This window comes from Lithobates pipiens, unplaced genomic scaffold (assembly GCF_037356315.1).
Source record: "Lithobates pipiens isolate NorthernLeopardFrog02 unplaced genomic scaffold, aLitPip1_a1.2 Scaffold_18, whole genome shotgun sequence".
NCBI classification, from domain to species: Eukaryota; Metazoa; Chordata; class Amphibia; order Anura; family Ranidae; genus Lithobates; species Lithobates pipiens.
In genome coordinates this window covers 81549986-81573864 of record NW_027507758.1, presented here as the reverse complement: position 1 = coordinate 81573864, position 23879 = coordinate 81549986, and the positions used below count along the sequence as shown (strand labels likewise).

The window sequence follows — 23879 nt, the reverse complement described above, 5'->3', positions numbered from 1 at the left end:
ATTTTCCTCCGTCTGCAGAATCGGACATTTGCGGAGGCGGACAATAGCGGGTGTCTGCGGATGCTCATCCGCAGACACCCGCTATCCCATAGGGATGAATGGATGTCTGTATTTCATCCGCAAACGGATGGATGAAATACGGACATACCATCCGCATGTGTGAAAGGGGCCTAATAGTTCATAAATGCTTCATCAGCTGTTTAAACGTTTGACCATTAATGTGTCTAGTGCTTGTACTCCCTATAGGAATTGCACTCACCAAATAGTAGATCAATCAAAGCCTCTTAGTATGTATGGGTTGACTACAATCACTGCCAAACGAACATCCGTCCGACCCTTAATAAACGATCAACCGTTATGCAGACAGACACTCGATAGCCTCTTTACGTTTGGAAGTTTTCCATAATACTTGGGCAAAGAAGGAAAAGGGAAAGCCTCATTGGTTAAAATTGTAGAGCTTTTTTATTTTTTAACTGAAAAAAGCCCCTTCCCTTATTACATTGAACTTGAACCTGTTGGAACGCTGGAATTGTCCATGGTGTTTCCCAAGGAATAATCAGAGCTAATAACCCATGTAGCAAGCCGTGTGGTACACCTACACGCGTTTTGTGAATCCGTCTTTATCAATAGGCACCTATTGATAAAGACGGATTCACAAAACGCGTCTAGGTGTACCACACGGCTTGCTACATGGTTACAAAGGGACTGAGGACACACATTCCCCAGTCCCTTTCTTGGCACTAAAGATGAATGAACAGGAGACAGAGGCTCCTGTCCATTCATAAACTGAGCAGAGTAAACACAGTTTACTCTGCTCATTTATCACAGGACACAGGAGTGATCTTGCTCACTGTGTCCATTAATTAGTTCCCCCTGCAGCCGGTGGGAGAGGAGAAGAACGGGGAATGAGGGGGGCCGGAGGAGAACAGGGGGGCGTAGAAGGACATGGAGGGGGCCGGAGGAGAACGGGGGGCAGAAAAGGACATGGAGGTAGCCTGGGAGGAGCACACAAAACGGTTGGGAATGATCGGTGCAGGAACGACAGCTGTGATCACGATCTCCCTGTATAGCTTTTTAACTGACAGCCAAGGGAAGGAGAGAAGGAGAAGCAGCTGTCAGCTAAAAATCTATACAAAGGAGATCACAGCTGATCCCCCGCACCGATCATTCCTGGGAGGAGCTTGCGGGTGTGCAGGAGCCGCCGCAGAAATGCGCGAGTCTCCCGCACCTTCCGGGAGACTTGAGATGTCTGTATTTGGCAAGTACAGAATCACAGTATATATAAAATAATATGCAAAGTGGTTGGAGGGAAGCTTCAGAATGGCAAAGATGTTTTTATTACAAATTATGTGAGCAGACTGCAGTTCCTCTTTCAACTAAAAAGTACAAGGAATCTCTTGTCTGACCACTTGAACATGCTTGTGGATCAGTTGGCATCACGCTGGCTCTGGATCGGTTGGCGTTGTATGGCGGCGTAATGTTGCTATACATGTTTTCTCTCTTTCATCAGGATTCCGCACTGCCTCACCACCTGCTTTCTGAAGAGCTTTCTGTTGTGCTGGCCCTTGTCTCACTTACTTTTTACTTAAACTTCCTGCCAATTTACTTTGTCAAACATCCAGAGCGGCAGAGTATCACTGCGCCCATTGTGTGCTCTGCACTGGCAGCTGTATAACAGGGAAGCAGTCATACCGTTGGCAGTGCCCTGTCATTATCCATTCCTCATCCATCCAGTGGTGGTTTATATCCGGAGGGCACAATTCAGCTGCAGATAGCAGTGTATTGATACAAATCCTTTCATTTCAGGTAGCTCACTCCTGATCCAATTGCTTATCACATTCATTTGTTGTGAAAGTTAATCATTAATATTACAAGTGTTATGATAAAAAGAGCTGCATGTGGGAAAGTGTGTCATGCTAGCAGCTGTTCTCTTACAACAGCTTTTCAGAGACTTCCAGCATGTTACAGGAAACATGAACACACCGCTCCCATAATAAACAAGACTGTTCGAATGCATTCAGGTTACTGTTAAGATGGTTATAAACCCTTAGTGCTCATGCACACGGACGTTTTAAAAAACTGGCTGCAAAGCTAGCTCCGACGCCTGGAAAAATCGTTGTTTAAAACGTGATTTTTACCACGTTTTGCATTGGCGTTTTTGCGCGTTTTTTTAGCGTTAGCATTATGTAGCGTTTTTTAAGAAACAGATCTCTTGGCTATAGCACTCAGAAAACAAAGAAAATATTTTGCGCGTTTGTGCGCGTTTTTGCGCATTTTCCCGCGATTCGCGTTTTTACAGCTCTAGCTCCACGCCACGGAACGCACTGGTCCTGGGTTTTTTTTACAGCTTAAAAACGCCTATGCCATTTGCAGCTCAAAAACGCCTAGGTGGGCATGAAGCCATAGACTAACATGGACAGCCGTTTTTAAGCTGCAAAAAAAGCTCAAAAAAGCGGCTGTAAAAACGTCCGTGTGCATGAGGCCTTACAGACCGCTTTGACCTACAGGTAAGCCTTAATCTAGGCTTACCTGTAGGTCCAAGAAATAATCTACACGGTTTAGGAGATATTTGCCAAAAGACAGGCACCGCTGTCTACGGCGCACAGGTGCACTGAGCATGCCGCTGCTAACGGTGATATGCCGTTAGTGGCGGCTCCTGTGCGCACGCGCAGGAGGGACGTCATTGCGGCTCCGGCCAATCACAGTGCCGATACCCGGAAAGAAGATGGACGCTCTGTGGAGGAGAGGACATCAGTGACATTGCAGGCTCCTGTGTCAGGTAAGTGACACTTAATGGGCTACTATGCGATGCATAGTAACCCATCAGGGTTTACTTCTATAGCGATACCCTCACTTAAGAGGGCCGCAAGTTTGGTTTGGGTCCTGAGCACAGCTCCGCCAACCCCCCGGCAATCTGCACTACCCACTTTGGCACAGTTAGTATCTAGCAATACACATTAAATCGCTTATACTCTAAATATGTGTGTGTGCGTGGGTGGATAACTCAAGCTCATAGACAATCCTTGAAAGTATATAACTGACTTTACTTATTGTTTTTATAAAAGGAATAACATGAATCAAACATTTGGATTGCAACACATAATCAGGTCCCTGCAGTAACCAGTAATAAAGATAAACAGAGTAATCAGCATAATAAAGTATTGCTATGCAACTCTAGCGCTGCCCTTTTTCAGCTACTTCCCCACATGGGTAAACACCCAGCACTGTCTACCTATGCAGTCAGGCCTGACTGATCTAAATGGAAGTCCAGTAAAACAATATTCGCTAGCAATCTTTCGGTGGTGCACTTGAAGAACAACTTTGTAATCCAAACGAATAATAAAGATAAAGCATCTGTCTTTAAACAGCTCTCACCACTCGGACAAGTCCAAGTCCGGTTTCTCTGCCTTTTCGTCTAGGAACAGGAATCCACCGACCTCCCAGTCTTCAATCCTTCTGGTGTACTGCAGCAAAGATGAGAAAATGTCTCTCAGGTGCAACTAAGCTGGCAGAGAGCTCTTTGGAAAAGAGCACAAGGCCCAGGCTTCAGGCCTTGTGCTTTCAGCAGTTCAGCACAGACCTCCTCTTGCTTGGAGAGAGGGGGGTGTCCAAAGAGAGCGAACTAGGCCTCTCCCCCTTCTTATATTTCCTCCCCCATAAGTCTCTGGGGCATAACTCAAAGCATCCTGGGAACCAGCGGGGTTCTGGGAACAGTAGTTTTATAGTTCTTAAAGAGACCCCGCTACACACTCCCCCCACTTAAACTCTTTGGTCCCCAAAGATAAACTTTTAACACATATCCTGTACCAATTTTGAAAGTGCTGAGTATGATGTTGGTACAGGGAATTTCCACCAGAACTCAGAGGTGGGATTCCCTGTCCCACAGGTCACACTGACATGAGTGGCCTGCCTAACTGTGCCAGAGAGTGAGCTGGGGTTGCCCTCCACCAAATGGTCAGTGGAAGGATTAGAGCATTCAGCACTTCTTCTAGCAGTCACAACAGAGTCCTCAGAGCTCTCTCCCATTTGAGAGTAGGTTAGCTTCTTGGGGGGTCTCACAACTCGGCGAGCTCTCTGTTCTCTTGGGACTTCAGGCTCTGGTGCCACAGGCTCTACTTCAGGAACACATTCTGACAGCATCACTGGTTCTGGAACATCGGTTCCTTCCTCTTCTGAGTAAATGCTAGGGATATCTTCCCAGCCTTCAGGCACACCACTAGATGGAATGAACTCTGTAGCTTCTGGGTTCAGTGTCCCATCCTGTGTATCCTCAGTAGGTGGGAGATCTATGGCAGAATTTCCTGGAGTTGATGAAGGCCACAGCCACTCAAGCTCTCCTCTTCCACCTTCACCTTGTTGGGAATCTTGTCCATCTCTAACCCGGGAGGTCTGAGACCGAGTGCTAGGTCCTGGGGTATCCAGAATGGAAACAGATTCAGGTGGATTTCTCACTGGAGGTATTCTGACTGCTTCAGTAAGCGGGAGCAAATGATTCCTGTGCCAAGTTTTCAAGGGCCCCACTTTCCCCTCTGGTTTTAGCTTATACACAGGCAATCCAGGTAGCTTTCTGCAAATGACATAGGGCTCCGATCTCCATCTATCAGCAAGCTTGTGCTTCCCAGGGATCCCCAGATTGCGTAGCAGTACACGGTCCCCAGGCTGCAGGTCTTGCACTCGAACCTTCAGATCGAAGTTCCTCTTGTTGCGGGCTCCCCTTTGGTCCGAGGCCGTCTGAGCTCGTTCATGGGCCACTTTCAAATTGTGTCTAAGTCGGTCCACATATCCCTTGTGGGAGGTAGCAGAGGCATGGTCTAGGGAAATGCCAAAGGCCAGATCCACCGGCAATCTTGCTTCTCTCCCAAACATGAGCCGGTAGGGGGAGTAACCCGTCACATCACTTGTGGTGCAGTTGTAAGCGTGCACCAGAGCTGATATGTGTTGGCTCCAGTGTTGCTTCTTCTCTGTCTCTAGAGTTCCAAGCATGTTTAGTAAGGTCCGATTAAACCTCTCAGGTTGGGCATCTCCTTGTGGATGATAAGGTGTAGTCCTAGTCTTTTCTACTCCCAATGAGTCCAGTAGGTTCCGGATCAGACGACTCTCAAAGTCCCTTCCTTGGTCTGAGTGGATTCTCTGTGGTAATCCATAGTGGACAAAGTATTTTTCCATGAGCACCTTGGCCACAGTGGAGGCCTTTTGGTCTTTGGTGGGGAAAGCCTGGGCATAACGGGTGAAATGATCGGTTACCACCAGAACATTTCCCAATCCACTCAAATCGGGTTCGAGGCAGAGAAAGTCAATGCACACCAGATCCATTGGACCCTGACTCTGTAGGTGGCCCATTGGGGCAGCTTGATGGGGTAGAGTCTTCCTCTGGATGCATCGTGCACAAGAACGGCAATATTCCTCCACTTCTGCCCTCATACAGGGCCAATAGAAGCGGCTTCTGACAAGCTGGAAAGTTCTCTCCGCCCCTAGATGGCCATGCTGGTCATGTAAGGCAATTAGTACCGTCTCTCGGTGCTTCTCTGGGAGAAACAACTGCCACTTATCTTCTGAGTTATCAGAGGGGCCCCTTCGGTAGACCACTCCCTGATGTACTTGTAGCTTATCCAATTCTTTCCTCAGCAGGCGAGCCTCCTTGGAAGGGTGATGTCGAAGTCCCTCTGGATTCTCGTTCTCCAAAGCTTCAAGGACCAATCTCCCCATGGGGTCTTCCAATTGGTCATAGCTCAGCTCCTTTCTGGACAGCTTTGGCAGGAGTTCCTCTGCTAGTTGAATTACCCCACAGTAGGGTTGAGGGACTCCCACTGCGGTGACTCCTATCTCCTCTGCTCTGGAGCCCCCTCTTGCTTGAAACTCAGCACCCTGACAGAGTGCTCGCACTCCTTCCGGTGCTACCTGAGTCCAGTCTTCCCAGTCATCGACCATGACATGAGATCTTCGGGACAGGGCATCTGCATCCCTATTTCCAGCCCCTGGTCTGTATTTTAGACTGAAGTTGAATCCGGATAATGCAGCCAACCATCTGTGTCCGGTTGCATCTAACTTTGCAGTAGTGAAGAGGTAGGTCAGAGGATTGTTATCTGTCTTTACGGTAAACTCCGCCCCATAGAGATAGTCCTTCAGTTTGTCTACTACTGCCCATTTGAGGGCCAAGAACTCCAATTTATGAGTGGGGTAGTTCTTCTCCGAGGGAGTCAGGCTCCGGCTCACATAGGCCACTGGTCGCAGCTGCTCTTCATACTCTTGATAGAGCACTCCGCCTAGGCCCTCATGACTGGCATCGACATGTAGCTCATATGGTCTGGTGGGGGTCGGCATAGGCCAGGACTGGGGCCGTGGTAAGGCTCCTCTTCAAGGTTCGGAAAGCCTCTTCACACCTGGGGTTCCACTGATCTTGAACCGACTCACCGGCCCTCCTAGGTCCCAAGCCATCCTCTTCTCCTTCAGTCTTGAGCAATTCGTTCAGTGGCTTGGCAAACCGGGCAAACCCATTCACAAATCTTCTATAATAGGAGCAGAACCCCAGGAAAGATCTGAGCTCTGTGACTGTTGTCGGTCTTGGGCAAGAGGTAACTGCCTCCAACTTCTCAGGGTCTGTAGCCACTCCCTTTTCAGACACTATGTGTCCCAGATAGTTCACAGAGGATTGGTAAAACCGGCACTTCTCGGGAGAAAGCTTGAGTCCCTCTTCGCTGAGTCTTCTCAACACCTTCTCCAACCTGGCCTCATGTTCTTCCAAAGTCTTCCCGAAGACAATGACATCGTCCAAGTACACAAGGACTTCTATGAGGTTCATGTCTCCAACGGTCTTCTCCATGAGGCGTTGAAAGGTAGCAGGGGCTCCAGACAGGCCCTGAGGCATTCTGTTGAATTCAAAGAATCCCACTGGGGTTATGAAAGCTGTCTTCTCTCGGTCTTCCTGGTGCATGGGGATTTGGTAGTACCCACTCTTGAGGTCCATTACACTGAACCACTTGGCACCAGCCAAACTCTGTAGGGCATCCTCTATTCTCGGTGTGGTATACTGGTCAGGGATGGTCCTCCTGTTGAGAGTCCTGTAGTCAATACAAAGCCTCAACGACCCATTCTTTTTCCTGACCACCACTATGGGGGAGGCATAGGGACTTCTAGACTCCCGAATCACACCAGTCTTCTTCAACTCCGCAAGCTGCTCCCTCAGATCCTCCAGGTCAGCTAGGGGGACCCGGCTAACCCTTTCCCTGAAGGGTTTGTCTTCTTGGAGGCGGATTCGGTGGGTGGCACTCCTGGCACATCCCACATCAAACTCATCCTTTGAGAAAATCCTCTCCCATCTAGTCAGATGGGCCTTGGCTCTCTCCTTCCAGGCTCCAGGTAGGTCCGGGTTCTCCATGGAAAGTTTTTCCCAAACATCTCCTCCTGCACCCGTTCCTTTTACTTCTGACCAGCTGACTGGGGCCGCAGGACTCACCTGCCCCAACAGCATTCTGGCAGGGATCTCTATGGGTCTCTCCGTAGGGTTTCTCACACTCACTGGGACTCTTCCTCGAGCCTTCTTCAGGGCCTTGATTGAAATCACTTCCGGTATCACTTCCAGGCCGGAGTGATCCTCCCTTGGATCGGATTCCAGCATGACAAAGGGGCCAGGCTGCTCCCAGGTAAGCTTCACCGTGGCCCTGAGGCAGGCTACCTCTCCGGGCTGCAGCACCACTCCCTCTCTCCCAAGTCTCCACACCTTCCCTATCCCCTCTCCTGGGGTCTTCTGCTCTAGGACCAACCGTTGGTAGGCTGTCTTCAGCATGGGATGGATATTGGGATCTTGATGGTTACTCGTCTCCACTAGAGGGGTCAGAAGTCTTCGCACCAGATCCGTATTGGTCCCTATGATGAGGGACATCTTGCTGGCCCCGGGCGGTCTAGAACACGCAACTGCCAGGGTGTCAAACACCTCTGTTTTCCCAGCCACAGATGGATCGAAGGTCAGCTTTATGGGCAGGTAACCATCGTAGGGGAAACTCTGAGTTCCCAGGCCCCATATCTCCAGCTCTTCTATCTTCTGTATAGGCAAATGGCTCAAGTGCCTATCATAGAAGTCTCTGTACAACAAAGTCACTTGAGCTCCAGTGTCCAGGAGGGCCTTCGTGTAGACTCCTTCCACCTGGATGGAGACAGTGGGGGACGGGCCGACCAATTCTTCTGGGTAGGGCCGGGTTGAGGCCACCCTCTTCTGGGGACCTGTCTTCATCCAGTTGGTTTTAGACTTTATTCTTTTTCGAACCTGGTATGCATTGACCCTCCCCACAGTAATGGGAGTACAAACCCGCTGAGGGATGTTATTGTCTCTTATTTGTAGGCATTCCTTCTGAGGGGTCTGGTTTTCTCTCTCTCTCTTCCTTCTATTCAGTTTAGAGTTCACTGAAAGACATGGGCACCCGGTTGACTCCCTCACCGGGGCCCTCTGAAGTTTCCCGCCGGCTGGCGGTTATCTATCTTCTTCTTCTTGGGACTGGAACATCTACTGGCGAAGTGGCCACTGCCCCCGCAGTTGTAGCATAGCATCTCTTCTCGGTCTCGAGTGGGGCTTGGTGTTGGTGTATCTGGAAACAACTCCTTTCTAGGACTTGGTTTCTCGGCTCCCCCTTGACCTTTCGCCATCATAGCAGTCAACATCTCCATCACCTGGGACATCTGTAACTTCAAAGTGTCCAGCTCCTTATCTCTAGCGGGAGTCACGGCCGGTGTAACTATTGCTACCGGTTGGTTGACGGGCTCGGTGAGATCTTCTTCCCTTTTCTCTTCCAGTAGGGCCTCTTCCTCTCTGATCATTCGGATGAGGTCAGTGTACTCCAGACTCTTCCCATCCTGTCGGGCACGCAGTGTCCATGCAATAGGATCCATGGGTTGAGCTCCCCTCAGTACCTGTTGAGTACGGGCCTCATCTACTTTTCCTGGGCTGATCCCCTTCTTTAGGATCATCTTATGCAAGATTTTATCTAAACGTCCCATGTAGTCTGATAGTTTTTCACCTTTCTTCTGGTAGCAATGCTCTAACTGATAAGCAAGCTCAGAGATTTTCTCTGTCCCACCAAACACAGTCTGTAGTACATCTAGGTACTCCTGCGCATTACAGTCTGTCCTGCTCATCTTCAGGTTGCGTATGGCCTCTAGAGCAGGCCCCTTTAGACTTTCCACAATCCTCTGCTTCTTTCTGCGCTCTGGAACTTCCCATTCCTCTAGTGCCTGAGTTGCGCTATCTAACCAATCTTCAAATCCCTCTTCTTCCGAAGGTACAGGTTTCCTCCCTGAAAACATCCGGAGTTTCCTGTACCCCGACATCGGGTAATCTGTTGGATCCTTCTTGCACTGGGCCACAATCTCCCCCAGGAAAGCACACAGTTCTGCGCTAAGGGTGGCCGGTGCTGATCTGGGACTCTCGGGTGAGGTACGGGCCGCAGCCTGCGGTGATCCCGTTGGCGATGGCTCCTCCCCTGGGAGGCTAATGACCACTGACTGACTTGGGTCGGCCTTAGCCGCTTCACACCACGCTCTGACTCCCTGTGGGTCCATGCCGGTACCTCTGGAGTGTTCACCGCTGTCTCAGAAATCCCGGATTTACGAGCCCCCACGTATAGCGATACCCTCACTTAAGAGGGCCGCAAGTTTGGTTTGGGTCCTGAGCACAGCTCCGCCAACCCCCCGGAAATCTGCACTACCCACTTTGGCACAGTTAGTATCTAGCAATACACATTAAATCGCTTATACTCTAAATATGTGTGTGTGCGTGGGTGGATAACTCAAGCTCATAGACAATCCTTGAAAGTATATAACTGACTTTACTTATTGTTTTTATAAAAGGAATAACATGAATCAAACATATGGATTGCAACACATAATCAGGTCCCTGCAGTAACCAGTAATAAAGATAAACAGAGTAATCAGCATAATAAAGTATTGCTATGCAACTCTAGCGCTGCCCTTTTTCAGCTACTTCCCCACATGGGTAAACACCCAGCACTGTCTACCTATGCAGTCAGGCCTGACTGATCTAAATGGAAGTCCAGTAAAACAATATTCGCTAGCAATCTTTCGGTGGTGCACTTGAAGAACAACTTTGTAATCCAAACGAATAATAAAGATAAAGCATCTGTCTTTAAACAGCTCTCACCACTCGGACAAGTCCAAGTCCGGTTTCTCTGCCTTTTCGTCTAGGAACAGGAATCCACCGACCTCCCAGTCTTCAATCCTTCTGGTGTACTGCAGCAAAGATGAGAAAATGTCTCTCAGGTGCAACTAAGCTGGCAGAGAGCTCTTTGGAAAAGAGCACAAGGCCCGGCTTCAGGCCTTGTGCTTTCAGCAGTTCAGCACAGACCTCCTCTTGCTAGGAGAGAGGGGGGTGTCCAAAGAGAGTGAACTAGGCCTCTCCCCCTCCTTATATTTCCTCCCCCATAAGTCTCTGGGGCATAACTCAAAGCATCCTGGGAACCAGCGGGGTTCTGGGAACAGTAGTTTTATAGTTCTTAAAGAGACCCCGCTACACTTCTATTTTAAAGACTGCATGCATGTGTCAGGAGACTGTTATGGCAATACAGGGGTCTCCAAAATGGTTACAGCTCCATGTGTCCATTTCAGATACAGAGCTGCGGCCCGGCCCTGCACCCTCTCTCTTCTAATTGGTGAACTGACTTTGATGGACAACAGCAGGAGCCAATGGCGCCGCTGCTGTGTCTCAGCCAATCAGGAAAAAAAAGAAGAAAAGAAGGAGGGTGCACCGACCTAGTGCATTACCACTGGTAAAGCTTTATTCAAGTATAAAACAGAAAAATATATATACTCACAAAGGAGTATTGATAGAAGGCATAAACAATGGACCTGACGTTGAGTGGATCAAACGATACCTCAAGATGGCTGATGCGTTTCGGGGGTTGTGGTTATGCACCTCAAGCCCCACCCTGCCCACTCACATAGGTCACACCCACTCACATACGTAAACACTACCTAGGTGTACCCAATCAATATCATAGCCGCCGTGAAACAATATACTAAACACATATGAGCATAAAACACTCATGTATGTTTACTAACTACTGTGGCAACAAATCACCCCCAATGGCAGTCCACAGTGTAACCAATAAAAGGGGCACAAGGGTCCCCTCTTAAAGCAACACTACTAAAAACAAATAAATATGAAAACCGAGGAGGTGAACACTCATATATGTACCACAGGGGACTTGTAAGACTATCTACCTGCAAGGAAACCATATGCCCACTAATATAGTAGCAACATTGTAAATAGGCAGGAGAAATATTACAAGAATACTGTCACAGAAATAACAAAGAAAGAAAAGAAAGGCAGTCTAGCACCCTAACCTATCTGGAGCTAAACATAACGCAGCACATGTCTGCCTATTCTAAACCCTTCCTATCTATGTACCTAAATTAAAATCTCAACTATGGAGGCCTATACACGACAAAAGGAACACCCTCACTCTAGATGTCGATAACCGATCGGATCTCATGGCTACAGAGTGTTTGTAAACCAAATGGCGGGACTGAACCTCATCGAATTGTAAACATATCATACGAGGAGATCTATTCGTAGTTGATGGACCCAATAGACAAGCACAATGAACATAGCCACACCCCAAAAGGATCCCAAATGCTCTACAGGGACTGCAAATCTCATACAAAATTATGCAGTTCGATTTTTTTTTTTCGTTCAAACCCTTTGGGGCCATAGTCCCGAAAGAGAAAATCCAATAGGCCTCTCTAGTGCACAATAGCTGATGTGTTTTGCCATTATCCAAATCATTTGGCATGGCCTCAATACCAAAAACCCCAAGGCCGTCAACATTACTAGTGTGGACTTCCTTGAAATGTCTTGGTACTGAGTATTTGTCTTTCTCAGTCATTCATCCTGGTTCTCATTGGCCTTGAGGTTCAGCCAATGTACAAGAGGCCACAAGGGCACAGGAGGCCATAAACAACATATGGGGTACCACAATTTAGAAATTGCTTGATCTTATGGGTTCTACCATCAACACCTACTACATCTTTCTTCCTATGATACATATGTGCACAGTTCCCACAGTTGATGCTCCCACATCTGTAGCTGCCACTTTGCCGACGTTTATCAGCGTGAGCTGGTCGGCAAGTGGTTAACTTTGGATAGTAAAACATTTTTTTTTCTGCCAGTAAATACCTTATACACTTCCTGTTTCTTGTCTGGTCATTAGCCTAGGTGTATAACCTCATACACAGCTCTCTCTCAATCTCACTTTGCCTGAAAGGGAGGGGGGGAAGATTCATAAGTTGGCCAATGAGAGCTGAAGAGGGTTGTAGAGCTGGAGGTGTGCCTCTGTGTGAATCCAGGAAGTGAAGAGGCAGCAGCTTCAGCTGCCCACAGTTAAAATGAATGCAGCCAGACTCAACAGAGGGAGATTTCTGTAGCTTATTTGGCAAGTACAGAATCACAGTATATATAAAATATGCAAAGTGGTTGGAGGGAAGCTTCAGAATGGCAAAGATTTTTTTATTACAAATTATGTGAGCAGACTGCAGTTCCTCTTTAATAAATGCAGCTAAAGGGCTTATCCCAAAAATACTGGATATCACAGGATATCCCAACATTAAAAAAAATGTGAAAATTGATTATTTAGGTTTTATAGAAGAATTATTGCACTTGCACAAGGATTCAGTTGAGTTATATTTCAAAATATCAGGGTGAGGTTGATATTTTATGTAGATCTAGTAAGCTACAGGATAAGTTTGCCTTTTCAGAAAAAATAATAAATTCAGATTTCATTACAGGTAAGAAAATGTGTATTTATAATTTTTTTTGTTGCAGGAGCCTGTAAAGCATTGCACCAGGGATCAGCAGATTACTGATACCATGCAGGTCAGGTCTCCTGTATATGGGCCTGCTCGTACCTCATACAAGGAAGCCGATACATGCTGACAGGTTGAATGAATGAACTACCAAGTTAAATAAGATCAATACTTCCCTTCCAAACCTAATATAACATTTTTGAGACCACGTAATACAGGGTCATATCCCTGTTTATCATGTATACAATGTAATTCAATGATTAAAGAAAAAAAAAAAACATATCACATCCCCATAGAAGTTTTAATATCCCAATCAATACTTGCTAATCTTCATATGTGACTTGCGCTATAATGTGCATGTGCGGGTTACTTTATATTGGTGAAACAACTCAAAAGGTCAAGGACTGTATACCTAGACATAAATATTCGATTAGGGATAAATTAATACAACTACCACTAGCTAGACATTTTTTAGATAAAGGACATTTGATTTCCCAATGAAAATATATGGTGTTGGAATGTATAAGTAAGAATAGGAGAGGAGTTGACCGGGAACTGATTTTTTAAAAAAATGACGTTTATTGGATACATTTTCTTAATACTGTTGCCCTAAGAGCCGGTTCACACAGCGGGCGATGCGAGGCGACACGACTCGCCTCGCCTCGCTCTCGCAAGTCGCCCCCGTTCTGTACAATGGAACCGTTCTGAGAGGAGCGACTCGAGTCGCTCCGACTCAGAAAAAAGGTTCCTGTACTACTTTTGGGCGACCTCGGGGCGACTTGCATTGACTTCTATACAGAAGTCATTTGCAAGTCGCCGCTGAGGCCGCGGCAGGTCGCGGCGAGGCAAGTCGGAGTCGCCTCGCCTCGCCTGCAGTGTGAACCGGCCCTAAAGGGATTGAACACGGATTTAGATTTATTCATGTGATTATGATAGTTAATACTGATGAGAAATGTAATTATATCTGGATGTTTAGATGGTGATAGAGATAGATAGATAGATAGATATCTCTCTATCTATATTATATAATATATATATTATATAATATATATATTATAGAGATAGAGATATATATATATATATATATATATTATAGATATAGAGATATATATATATGATAGATATAGAGATATATATATATATGATAGATAGATAGATAGATAGATATATAGATAGATATATATATATATATATATATATATATATATATATATATATATATATAATTACACATCATTCTTGACAGATTAACAAAATGAAGGTTCTTGATGGAATAATGAGAGGAATGTCTGGTTAACCATTTCTGTATTAGTGGTTTGAAAAACCAATCAATGAAGGAATACAATTTTACTAATTAGCCATTTACCACAAAATGTATTCCATATGTGAATACTTTGCAAATGTTTACATTCTCATGAATGTGTTTGAAATGTTAAATGTGTTCTGATCTGATGAAGGGCGTAAGCTTGTAAGCCCGAAACGGAAATCTCTGAACATCATACTATGTAATTACTTGAATTTTTCAGATCAATACATTTTTAAGCGCAGCAATCATTTGGACTTTTATATTTATATACAAAATGGGGCAGACTAGATCGCCGTCACTCTTCTGTGTTTCTACGTTCAGCTTGGCATGGAGCTACAGTCAGAATTGGGGTACATTCACACTTGTGAATGCACCATGCTGGCAAATACCTGAACCCAGTAGGTTCACACGATTAGCTGGGGTTCTTGAATTTAATTGCCTGCAGGGTGCATTTACAGGTGTGAATGCACTCTTAAGAGAAAAACAATGTTCTTTTATTTCTCAAATCAGAGTGGGACAAAGTATGACATGCAATTGGTCTCGAAAAACATGACATGAAATTGGTATTGAAAAATAAAAAAAGTCGCTTTTCTTATTTTATTTTGTTTAAAAAAAAAAGATGATATCTCTTTTAAGGCCTCATACACACTGGGCATAAAAAATACTGCTTATAGAGGTGTTTCCCATTTTTCTTTCAGCCTGTAGAAGCAACTCTATGTTAGCATATGTTTCAGTGCACATTTAGGCGTTTACAGGCATATTTGTAGAGGAACGTTTTTGAGAGGAGTTTTCGGGGCAGAAAGAAATGCTTGTTGAGCCTAAACAGGCATGTACTGGCCATTGGGACTACAGGGAGTTTCCCGGTGGGCCGATGGCTCAGTGGGCCAGTTTCAGTGACCAAGTAATGGCTGCGCGGCTTGCCCTCAACTTCACACAGTGATGTGAGAAAGATGATAAAAATCCTGAGGAGAATAAGTGAAATAATAAAAGAGGTTAGTGAGGACTCCTTATGTTATGCTACTTATGTTTTTTTGCACAATTACATATAGTTTTATATACTGTTTTTGTGGTTTTTTGCTATATTAAAGTGGGCTGGTCTGATGAAGTCCAGGGCCAAATTTTTGTCCCAGTCCAGCCCTGAGCCTAAATGTGACGTTTAGACGTGTCAGGAGTTTTTTAAGTTTACATTGTTTCTAGTGTTTTGAGAAAAAGCGCTTATAAATGGAAACGCACCCGAACGCGTGTACAAATGTCACCATATGAGCATTTTTTTTCTGCTACCTAGTGTGCATTGGGCCCTTAAATATATTTAAAAAATAAAGTTTTAACACTGCCAGACATTTTTAAGTAATGCAGTAGTCTTTGTCCTTCTGTGTACATTTTCTTTTAAAGAGGAAGTAAACCCTGATAAGTTTACTTCCTCTTTCATTCCCTGCAAAGGCAAAGCATAATGGACTACTATGCATCGCATAGTAGTCCATTATGTGTCACTTACCTGACACAGGAGCCAGCGAAGTCACCGCTGTCCCCTGTAGTCCAGAGCATCCATGTTCTCGGTGGGGTCTCACTGCTCCAGCGCTGTTATTCGGCGAAGCTGCGATGACATCACTCCCGCGCATGCGCACGGGAGCCGACATGTGCGGCATCTTTGTCATTGACGGTGCCGCGCTCAGTGCGCCTGTGCACCGATGTCTACGGCGCATGCGCCGTAGACAGCGGTGCCTTTCTTTTCGGCAAATGTCTCCTAAACTGTGTAGGTTTAGGAGACCTACAGGTAAGCCTAGATTAAGGCTTACCTGTAGGTCAAAGTGTGTTGTAAGGGTTTACAACCACTTTAACGCTTTCAGTTGGCCCTGTGATGTTACAAATCCTTTGCACATGGTAGATGGTTTTAAAGCAGCTCCAGCCCAAAACATTTAAAAGCCTTTTTAAAATGATTAAATAAAAAAGGAGACTTATGTTTTCAGTGAAAATATGCTCAATGGGTTCAATGAAATGTACTCTTTTACTAAATCACTTCCCAAAATAATTTTATTATCATTCATCATAGTTAAAACACTTTACTATGACAATAACTATCTTTTTCTTTTGTATAGGTACATCGTGTTCTACCACATAGTCCTTCTATTTGGTGCACCTCTCCTTGTCTCCAGCAATGAGGAACGCTGCAAGACTGTTGGATTTAATGTCTTTCTTAGTTTCTGTCATTTCACTCAAATTCCCTACCTGGCAAACTACACAAAATATGCTGATTTAAGTTTCAATTACATCCAGGAATTAAATTCCCTGTCATTTCCACTTCTGGAGGAAATGCATGCCCTGCATCTTGTCAACCAGGAAACTAAAAAGCTTATAATACAGAAGAACAGCTTCAGAAATTTGCCAAACCTCAATACTTTAGATTTGTCCTATAATGTAATGCTGATATTGGATCAAGATGCATTTGCTGGCTTGTCACAACTTAACAGTCTTTTGTTAACCAATAACAATTTAAACAGCTCCATTCTGGAAAATGACTATTTTAAGGACCTACTTTATTTGGAAATGTTGCAGCTGTCAAACAATCAGATAACATATCTCAAACCCAACCCCTTGTTTTATCGTTTGCACAATTTCAATATACTAAGCTTAAAAGGCAACAAAATATCCAAACTTTGTGAGGGAGATCTTCACAGCTTTGAACTGAAGACTTTCTCTCTCCTTGATCTTTCATCAAACAAGCTAGGTTGGGCAGAAATCAGTGACTGGAGCAAGTGTGGAAATCCTTTCCGGAAAATTAATTTGAACATATTGGCCATTTCTGAAAATGGTTTCAATGATCAAGGATTGAAATCACTGATCAATGCTATAAATGGAACCAAAATACAACAGTTACAACTTAGTTCTCACACAATGGGTCCTGGATTTGGCTTCCAGAACCTCAGGGATCCAGATAATGCAACTTTTGCAGGTTTGGTCAACAGTGACATTCAGGCTCTGAACATATCAAAAGGATCAATCTTTTCTCTGAAGCCCCTTTTGTTTGCAAAACTGTCCACCTTGCTAAGTCTGGACGTCTCAAGAAATAAAATAAATCGTATTGAAAAAAATGCCTTTCAAGGACTGTACCAACTTCTTTCTCTATATCTTTCCAGTAATTTATTGGGCGAAATATACGATCATACGTTTTATGGCCTCACAGGCTTACTTGAAATCCACTTAAATGATAATCATATAGGACCAATCCAACAAGATGCTTTTAAGAACCTTCTATATTTAAACTATGTAGACCTGCGGGGCAATGCCATTCTATCCATAATATTTTGCGAAAGAATAAAGTTCCTATATTTTCTAAATCTGAAAGAGAACAAGCTAAAAAAAATCGACACAGATGAATTAAAAGCTCAAGTAATTGACTTATCAGAGAATCAATTGGTAGACCTTGGAGTATTGTACAAGGTTCTACAGAACACCGAGATTATTGGCATCTCCTTGAAACAAAATCAATTGTCTAACTGTTATCCTTTCTACAATATCCCACCAAACAATTCCCTCTCATATCTGGATCTTTCTAACAATATGATACAATTAATTTGGATAAATGAGCAGTGCCTTGACATATTTCATAATCTTTCTGCTCTTCAGAATTTGTATCTCTCCAACAACCATCTCCAGTTTCTTCCAGATGGCCTTTTTATGAAACTGACCTCTCTCGAATTCCTTAACTTGTCATCTAACTTTCTAAGACATCTAACACCTGGTGTTTTCCCTAAGGGTCTGATAACTTTAGATATTTCAAAGAACCAGCTACTTTCACCAAACCCAGAGATTTTTTTCAGTTTGAAGAATCTTACTATTGGCTTTAACCAATTTGTTTGTGACTGCACCCTTGTAAATTTTTTAATATGGCTAAACCAAACTAACACTACCGTGAAAGATTCTCTTGATATTTTTTGTGCCTATCCTGAACCTTTTATGTATGTATCTCTTTACAGTATGACATATGAAGATTGTGATGAAGAAATATTGTTAATGCATCTTAGGTTTTCCTTGTTTGTTTTTACCTCTATTGCCCTTACAATCTTTTTGACCTCTGTGATTACGTACAAACACTTTCGAGGGGTTTTCTTTGGTCTCTATAAGAGCATGGTATTCTCTCTGCTTGAAGAAAAAATCCAAGAAGAAAAAATACACAAATACGATGCCTATTTGTGTTACACTCAAAAGGATTTCCACTGGGTGGAAAATGTCTTTCTAAAAAACCTGGATTCTGAGTACTGTGAAAGGAACCGATTCAATCTGTGTTTTGAGGAAAGGAACTTTATTCCTGGGGAAGATCATATTGTAAATATTCGCGATGCTATCTGGAGCAGCAAGAAGACTGTATGCATTGTGACAAAGCAATTTTTAAAGGATGGGTGGTGTGTGGAAGCATTTAATTATGCTCAAAGTCGCTATTTTACCGATCTGAAGGATGTACTTATCATGGTGGTGGTTGGGTCACTCTCAGACTACCAACTAAGAAAATTCAAACCAATACAGACTTACATACAAAGGTGTCAGTATTTGAAATGGCCAGAGGACTACCAGGACATAGACTGGTTTCTAAGTAGACTTTCCTACAAAATATTGAAGGATGAAAAAGTAGACAACAAAGAGGTCAAAGTTTCATCAGTGACATCTATGATAGAGCTACAGCAAATAGTAGCAGTTTCCTGAGTTGCTCCATTATGAACCTATGTTGCTGACTAGCTCATGAAATTGTAGCATCTAAGGGAAGGTAGGCTTAAAAGCTTAAAGGCTGCAGGCCCCAAATGTTACCATAGCCAGGTAAACCAAGAAAATCAGCTGGTGGTTAGTACTTTTGAATCTATGCATCAATTTTTACCACTGCAACTTAAATGCCCCAGCCCCAGCCTACTCAGTACTCTACTGTATTTTAGTGGACACTTAGGTGTACTGCAAAGAACCAGGTGTAAAATGTCTGAAGATCTACATGTTTACCCATGTGCATGAGTACTGAAACCTATCATTCATAGAGGCAAAATGATGCAGGATATGAAACGTTGTGACTCAGTTGTTCAACAATCCTGATATTACGAAGTAAAAACAACAACAGAAGTTATTTTCCAAGAACTCAAGAGCTTTACCCCTAAGGCCCATATCACACTTACAACTCAAGGTTTCCTAAAATGTGCAGAGAGAAAACTCACTTGCTTGTATGTGTCACTGCCTCGCCAGCTGGATGAGCAAGGCATCAACTGCCTCCCACCAAAAATGTTGCAGAATGAAAATCACTGGTGAAACAGTGACACCTTACTCATCCAGCCAGCGAGAAAGTGGCACAAGCAAACAGGTGTTCATTTAATCTCCCTACTGTGTTCTCCATAGTGACCCTGCTGCTGTTTGGGTTCTTAAAACATAGATAAACAGGAAGCATGTCCAAATCAATTGGTAAAAAAGTTGATTTAATGGTTCATAATGAGTCAAATAAACTTTTTCCAAGGGGGGGGGGGGCATCATTTTAAGGCCACTCATGCTCCGCCCCTTTTCGACAACCTCATGAAAATATTTCCACTGGAAATACATATGTGTTATATAACACATAATTCATCTTCACTTTGTATTGGAAGTTACTCTGGCGGCTGTGTTCCATGCCCATATAGCCTAGAGAATGTACATCTTTTTACATTGTAATACATCTGTTGTGGCCATATTTTGATCTCATACTGTCACTGTATAGGCTGTTTTCATCAAGATAAAAATATGGCAACAACAGATGTATTGCAATGTAAAAAGATGTACATTCTCTAGGCTATATGGGCATGGTACGCAGCCACCTGAGTAACCTTGCGGATGCCCATGCTTTCAAAAACCAGCCCTGGAAAAAATTTCATACCAGCCTCACAGCATAACGTAATTTTTTTCTTGTTCATGAAAGGGAAAACCATACATTTTACACATTTGATGAAGAGAGCATTAGATATAGATATGAAATCACATAGGGCTTTTTATATATATATATATATATATATATATATATATATATATATATATATATATATATATATATATATATATATATATATATTCAAATTCCAGTTGTAGTGGTGAGGTAAGTGGTGTGGTAAGTGATCGATCATCAAGCGGGGCCTCAGAAACTCAGAACGTGGGGGGGGGGGGGTCCACCTTCTGCAGAAAGACTATAAGATAAGGGGGGTGGGTTACTAATATAAGGAGGAAACCCTTTATATCAGTGCCCCTTACATTATCGTATTCACTCCCCCCTTACATCAGTGACTCCCCCCCCCCCCGACTGGCCTGGCGGTGCTTTCACTGACCTCCTCTCAGGTACACTGTGCAGGGCTCAGTCAGTCGGCTCCAGCTTGGTGGCTCTGGTTTTCCTGTAGTCTCCTGTCCACAGTCCACACAAGTCTGACTTCTCCCATGACCCCCATCCCGGCGATGCTCCCACTCTTGGCTCCTCTCCAGACTCCCTCCGAGACTGCAGACATGCTACAGGAGATGGTCAGAGACTGCAGACTTGATGCAAGAGCTCAATGCAGCCTCACCAGTGCCCACCAAATGCAGCCACGCTGTGCCCACCAAATGCAGCCTCACTGTGTCCATCAAATGCAGCCTCACCGTGTCCATCAAATGCAGCCTCACTGTGTCCATCAAATGCAGATTTACTGTGCCATGAATGCAGTCTCACTGTGCCCATCATTGCAGCCCCTCCTGTGCCCCATGTCCCAGTCTGCAGTCCCTGTCTGTGGGAAGGTGTGTTGATGATGCTCGGTACGGTACCTTGCATGCCAGCAGGATATCCATGACGGCCAGCGGCAGGCAGGGTCTGTTCTAGTTTTAGATTTAGGGACGGTGCTCCTTCCAGAGGATCTATTTGCTGTGAGATGGAGTGGTCCCTGGCCACCTGCACCTTCAGCTGTCCTCATTTTCCGGCCCCAGTCAGCCTGTCCTCTGGTCCTGGGGAAGTGGAAAGCACTGGGTGGGAGTTGGAGAGAAGGGGGAGCAAAGAGTACTGACGGGGTTGGAGAACACATGAGTGGAGGCAAAGAGCGAGGGGGAGTGGAGATCACAGGGGTGGGGAGCGGAGAGCGCTGGGGGAGAACTTGAGAGCACTGGGGGGCCAATAAGAACAGGGGCAGAGAGCACGGTAGGCTGAGAGCACTGGGGGGGCTAAGAGTGTGGGGTGGTGAAGAGCACGGGGGGCAGAAAAACAGGGGTGAAGAGCACGGGGGCTGGAGAGTACTGGAGGGGTACAAATAGCAGGGGGGAGTGGAGAGCAATGGGGGGGAGCTTGAGAGCACCAGTGGGGGCCAGAAAGAACAGGGGTGGAAAGCACGGGGGACTGGAGAGCACTATGAGGGGTGGAGAGCACATGGGTGGGGGCAAAATTCAGGGGGAGTGGAGAGTACAGGGGTGGGGAGTGGAGTGTGCTAGGGTGAGCCAAAAAGAACAGGGGTGGAGAGCACGGAGGGTAGAGAGCACTGGGGGGGCTGGAGAGCACCAGGGGGAGCAGAAAGAACAGGGGTGGAGAGCACGGAGGGTAGAGAGCACTGGGGGGGGGCTGGAGAGCACCAGGGGGGGCAGAAAGAACAGGGGTGGGGAGAATGGGGGGCTGGAGAGCACTGGGGTGGGGGCTGGAGAGTGATGGGGAGAGCTGAAGAACACAGGGGGGATAGAAATAACAAGGGAGAGAGCACTGGGGGGAAGAACACTGGGGGGAGTGGAGGGCACTGGGGGGGAAAGCACTGGGGGGAGTGGAGGGCACGGGGGGGAGAGCACTGGGGGGAGTGGAGGGCACTGGGGGGGAGAGCACTGGAGGGAGTGGAGGGCACTGGGGGGAGAGCACTGGAGGGAGTGCAGAGCACTGGGGGGAAAGAACAGGGGGGAGAGCACGGAGGGGAGAGGACTGGGGGGAGTGCAGAGCACTGTGGGGGGAGAACAGGGGGTAGCACTGGGCGCAGTGGAGAGCACTGGCGGGAACAGGGGGGGAAAGCACTGGGGGGGGACAGGGGGGAGAGCACTGGGATGGTGGCTAGAGAAGGATGGGGAGAGATGGAGAGCAGGGGGCAGCAAGAACAGGGGAGGAGAAAACTGTGGGGGGGGGCAGGAGAGTGTGGTGGTGGAGGAGAGCACGGGGGGCAGTAGAGTGTGGTGGTGGAAGAGAACACGGGGGCAGGAGAGTGTGGTGGTGGAGGAGAGCACTGGTGGGGGGCAGGAGAGTGTGGTGGTCGAGGAGAGCACGAGGGGGGGTGGCAGGAGAGTGTGGTGGTGGAGGAAAGCACTGGGGGGTGGCAGGAGAGTGTGGTGGTGGAGGAGAGCTGGAGAGCAGGGGGCAGCAAGAACAGGGGAGGAGAGAACTGTGGGGGGGGGGGGGGCAGGAGAGTGTGGTGGTGGAGGAGAGCACGGGGGGGCAGGAGAGTGTGGTGGTGGAGTAGAGCACTGGGGGGGGGCAGGAGAGTGTAGTGGTGGAGGAGAGCACTGGGGGGGTGGCAGGAGAGTGTGGTGGCGGAGGAGAGCACTGGGGGGTGGCAGGAGAGTGTGGTGGCGGAGAAGAGCACTGGAGGGGGTGGCAGGAGAGTGTGGTGGTGGAGGAGAGCACTGGGGGGGGGGGGGCAGGAGAGTGTGGTGGTGGTGGTGGTGGAGAGCAGGGGGGATGGCAGGAGAGTGTGGTGGTGGAGGAGAGCACTGGGGGGGCAGGAGAGTGTGGTGGTGGAGGAGAGCACTGGGGGGGTGGCAGGAGAGTGTGGTGGTGCTGGAGAGCACTGGGGCAGTGGCAGGAGAGTGTGGTGGTGGTGGAGAGCACTGGGGGGGGGTGGCAGGAGAGTGTGGTGGTGGAGGAGAGCACGGGGGGGCAGGAGAGTGGTGGTGGTGGAGGAGAGCACTGGGGAGGAGGAGAGTGTGGTTGTGGAGGAGAGCACTGGGGGGGGCAAGAGGGTGTGGTGGTGGAGTAGAGCACTGGGGGGGCAGGAGAGTGTGGTGGTGGAGGAGAGCACTGGGGGGGGGGCAGGAGAGTGTGGTGGTGGAGGAGAGAACTGGGGGTGGGTAGGAGAGTGTGGTGGTGGAGGAGAGAACTGGGGGGGCAGGAGAGTGTGGTGGTGGAGGAGAGCACTGGGGGGGCAGGAGAGTGTGGTGGTGGAGGAAAGCACTGGGGGGGCAGGAGAGTGTGGTGGTGGAGGAGAGCACTGGGGGGGACAGGAGAGTGTGGTGGTGGAGGAGAGCACTGCGGCACCCCCTCCTCGATCCTCCTATCCAGGCACTGTGGCACACAGGGCGGGCTGTACGGATGGGCATCTATTCCTCTGGATGACAGCGCTGGCTGGCTCTGTGTTCGGCGGCCGCTCTGTAACACAGTCCCGCACCCCCAGACCGGTTCATGTGATAGGCGGAACGTTGATTCTCTCTACTATCACACAAGCAGGTCGGGGGGGGGGGGCGGGACCGTGTTACAGAGCGGCCGCCGAACACAGAGCCAGCAAGCGCTGTGATCCAGAGGAGAGAGCGGAGGATGCAGCCGTCAGCGGACTCAGATAAAAAAAATGCAGCATGGCGGCGGATGCAACACCTTGGGGATTCCAGGGGGGGCACTTGACCCCCCCTTGCCCCTGCTGCGGACGCCCATGCATGCACAAGTGGTTTTAGGTGTACCTCACCTGGGTGTTAATGTATACTAAGACCTATGTTTTTAGGTGGTATGTTTTTCAATAAATGATTTAGACTTTTTTTGCATTACAGCTGTCCACACTCTTTGTCACTATTTTAG

At 46.7% G+C, this 23879-nt stretch overlaps 1 protein-coding gene across 2 annotated transcripts in view; it reads left to right on the top strand.

Annotated features, from left to right (window-relative positions):
* TLR5 (toll like receptor 5) overlaps positions 1 to 21674 on the top strand; it is a 54860-nt gene extending 33186 nt beyond the window's left edge. For both annotated transcript variants that reach the window (XM_077485843.1, XM_077485844.1), the window contains exon 3: positions 16210 to 21674. In XM_077485843.1, the coding sequence (XP_077341969.1) occupies positions 16210 to 18811 (2602 nt within the window). In that variant the 3' untranslated portion in view covers positions 18812 to 21674. The remainder of the gene's footprint in view (positions 1 to 16209) is intronic.
* Positions 21675 to 23879: the final 2205 nt, after the last annotated feature.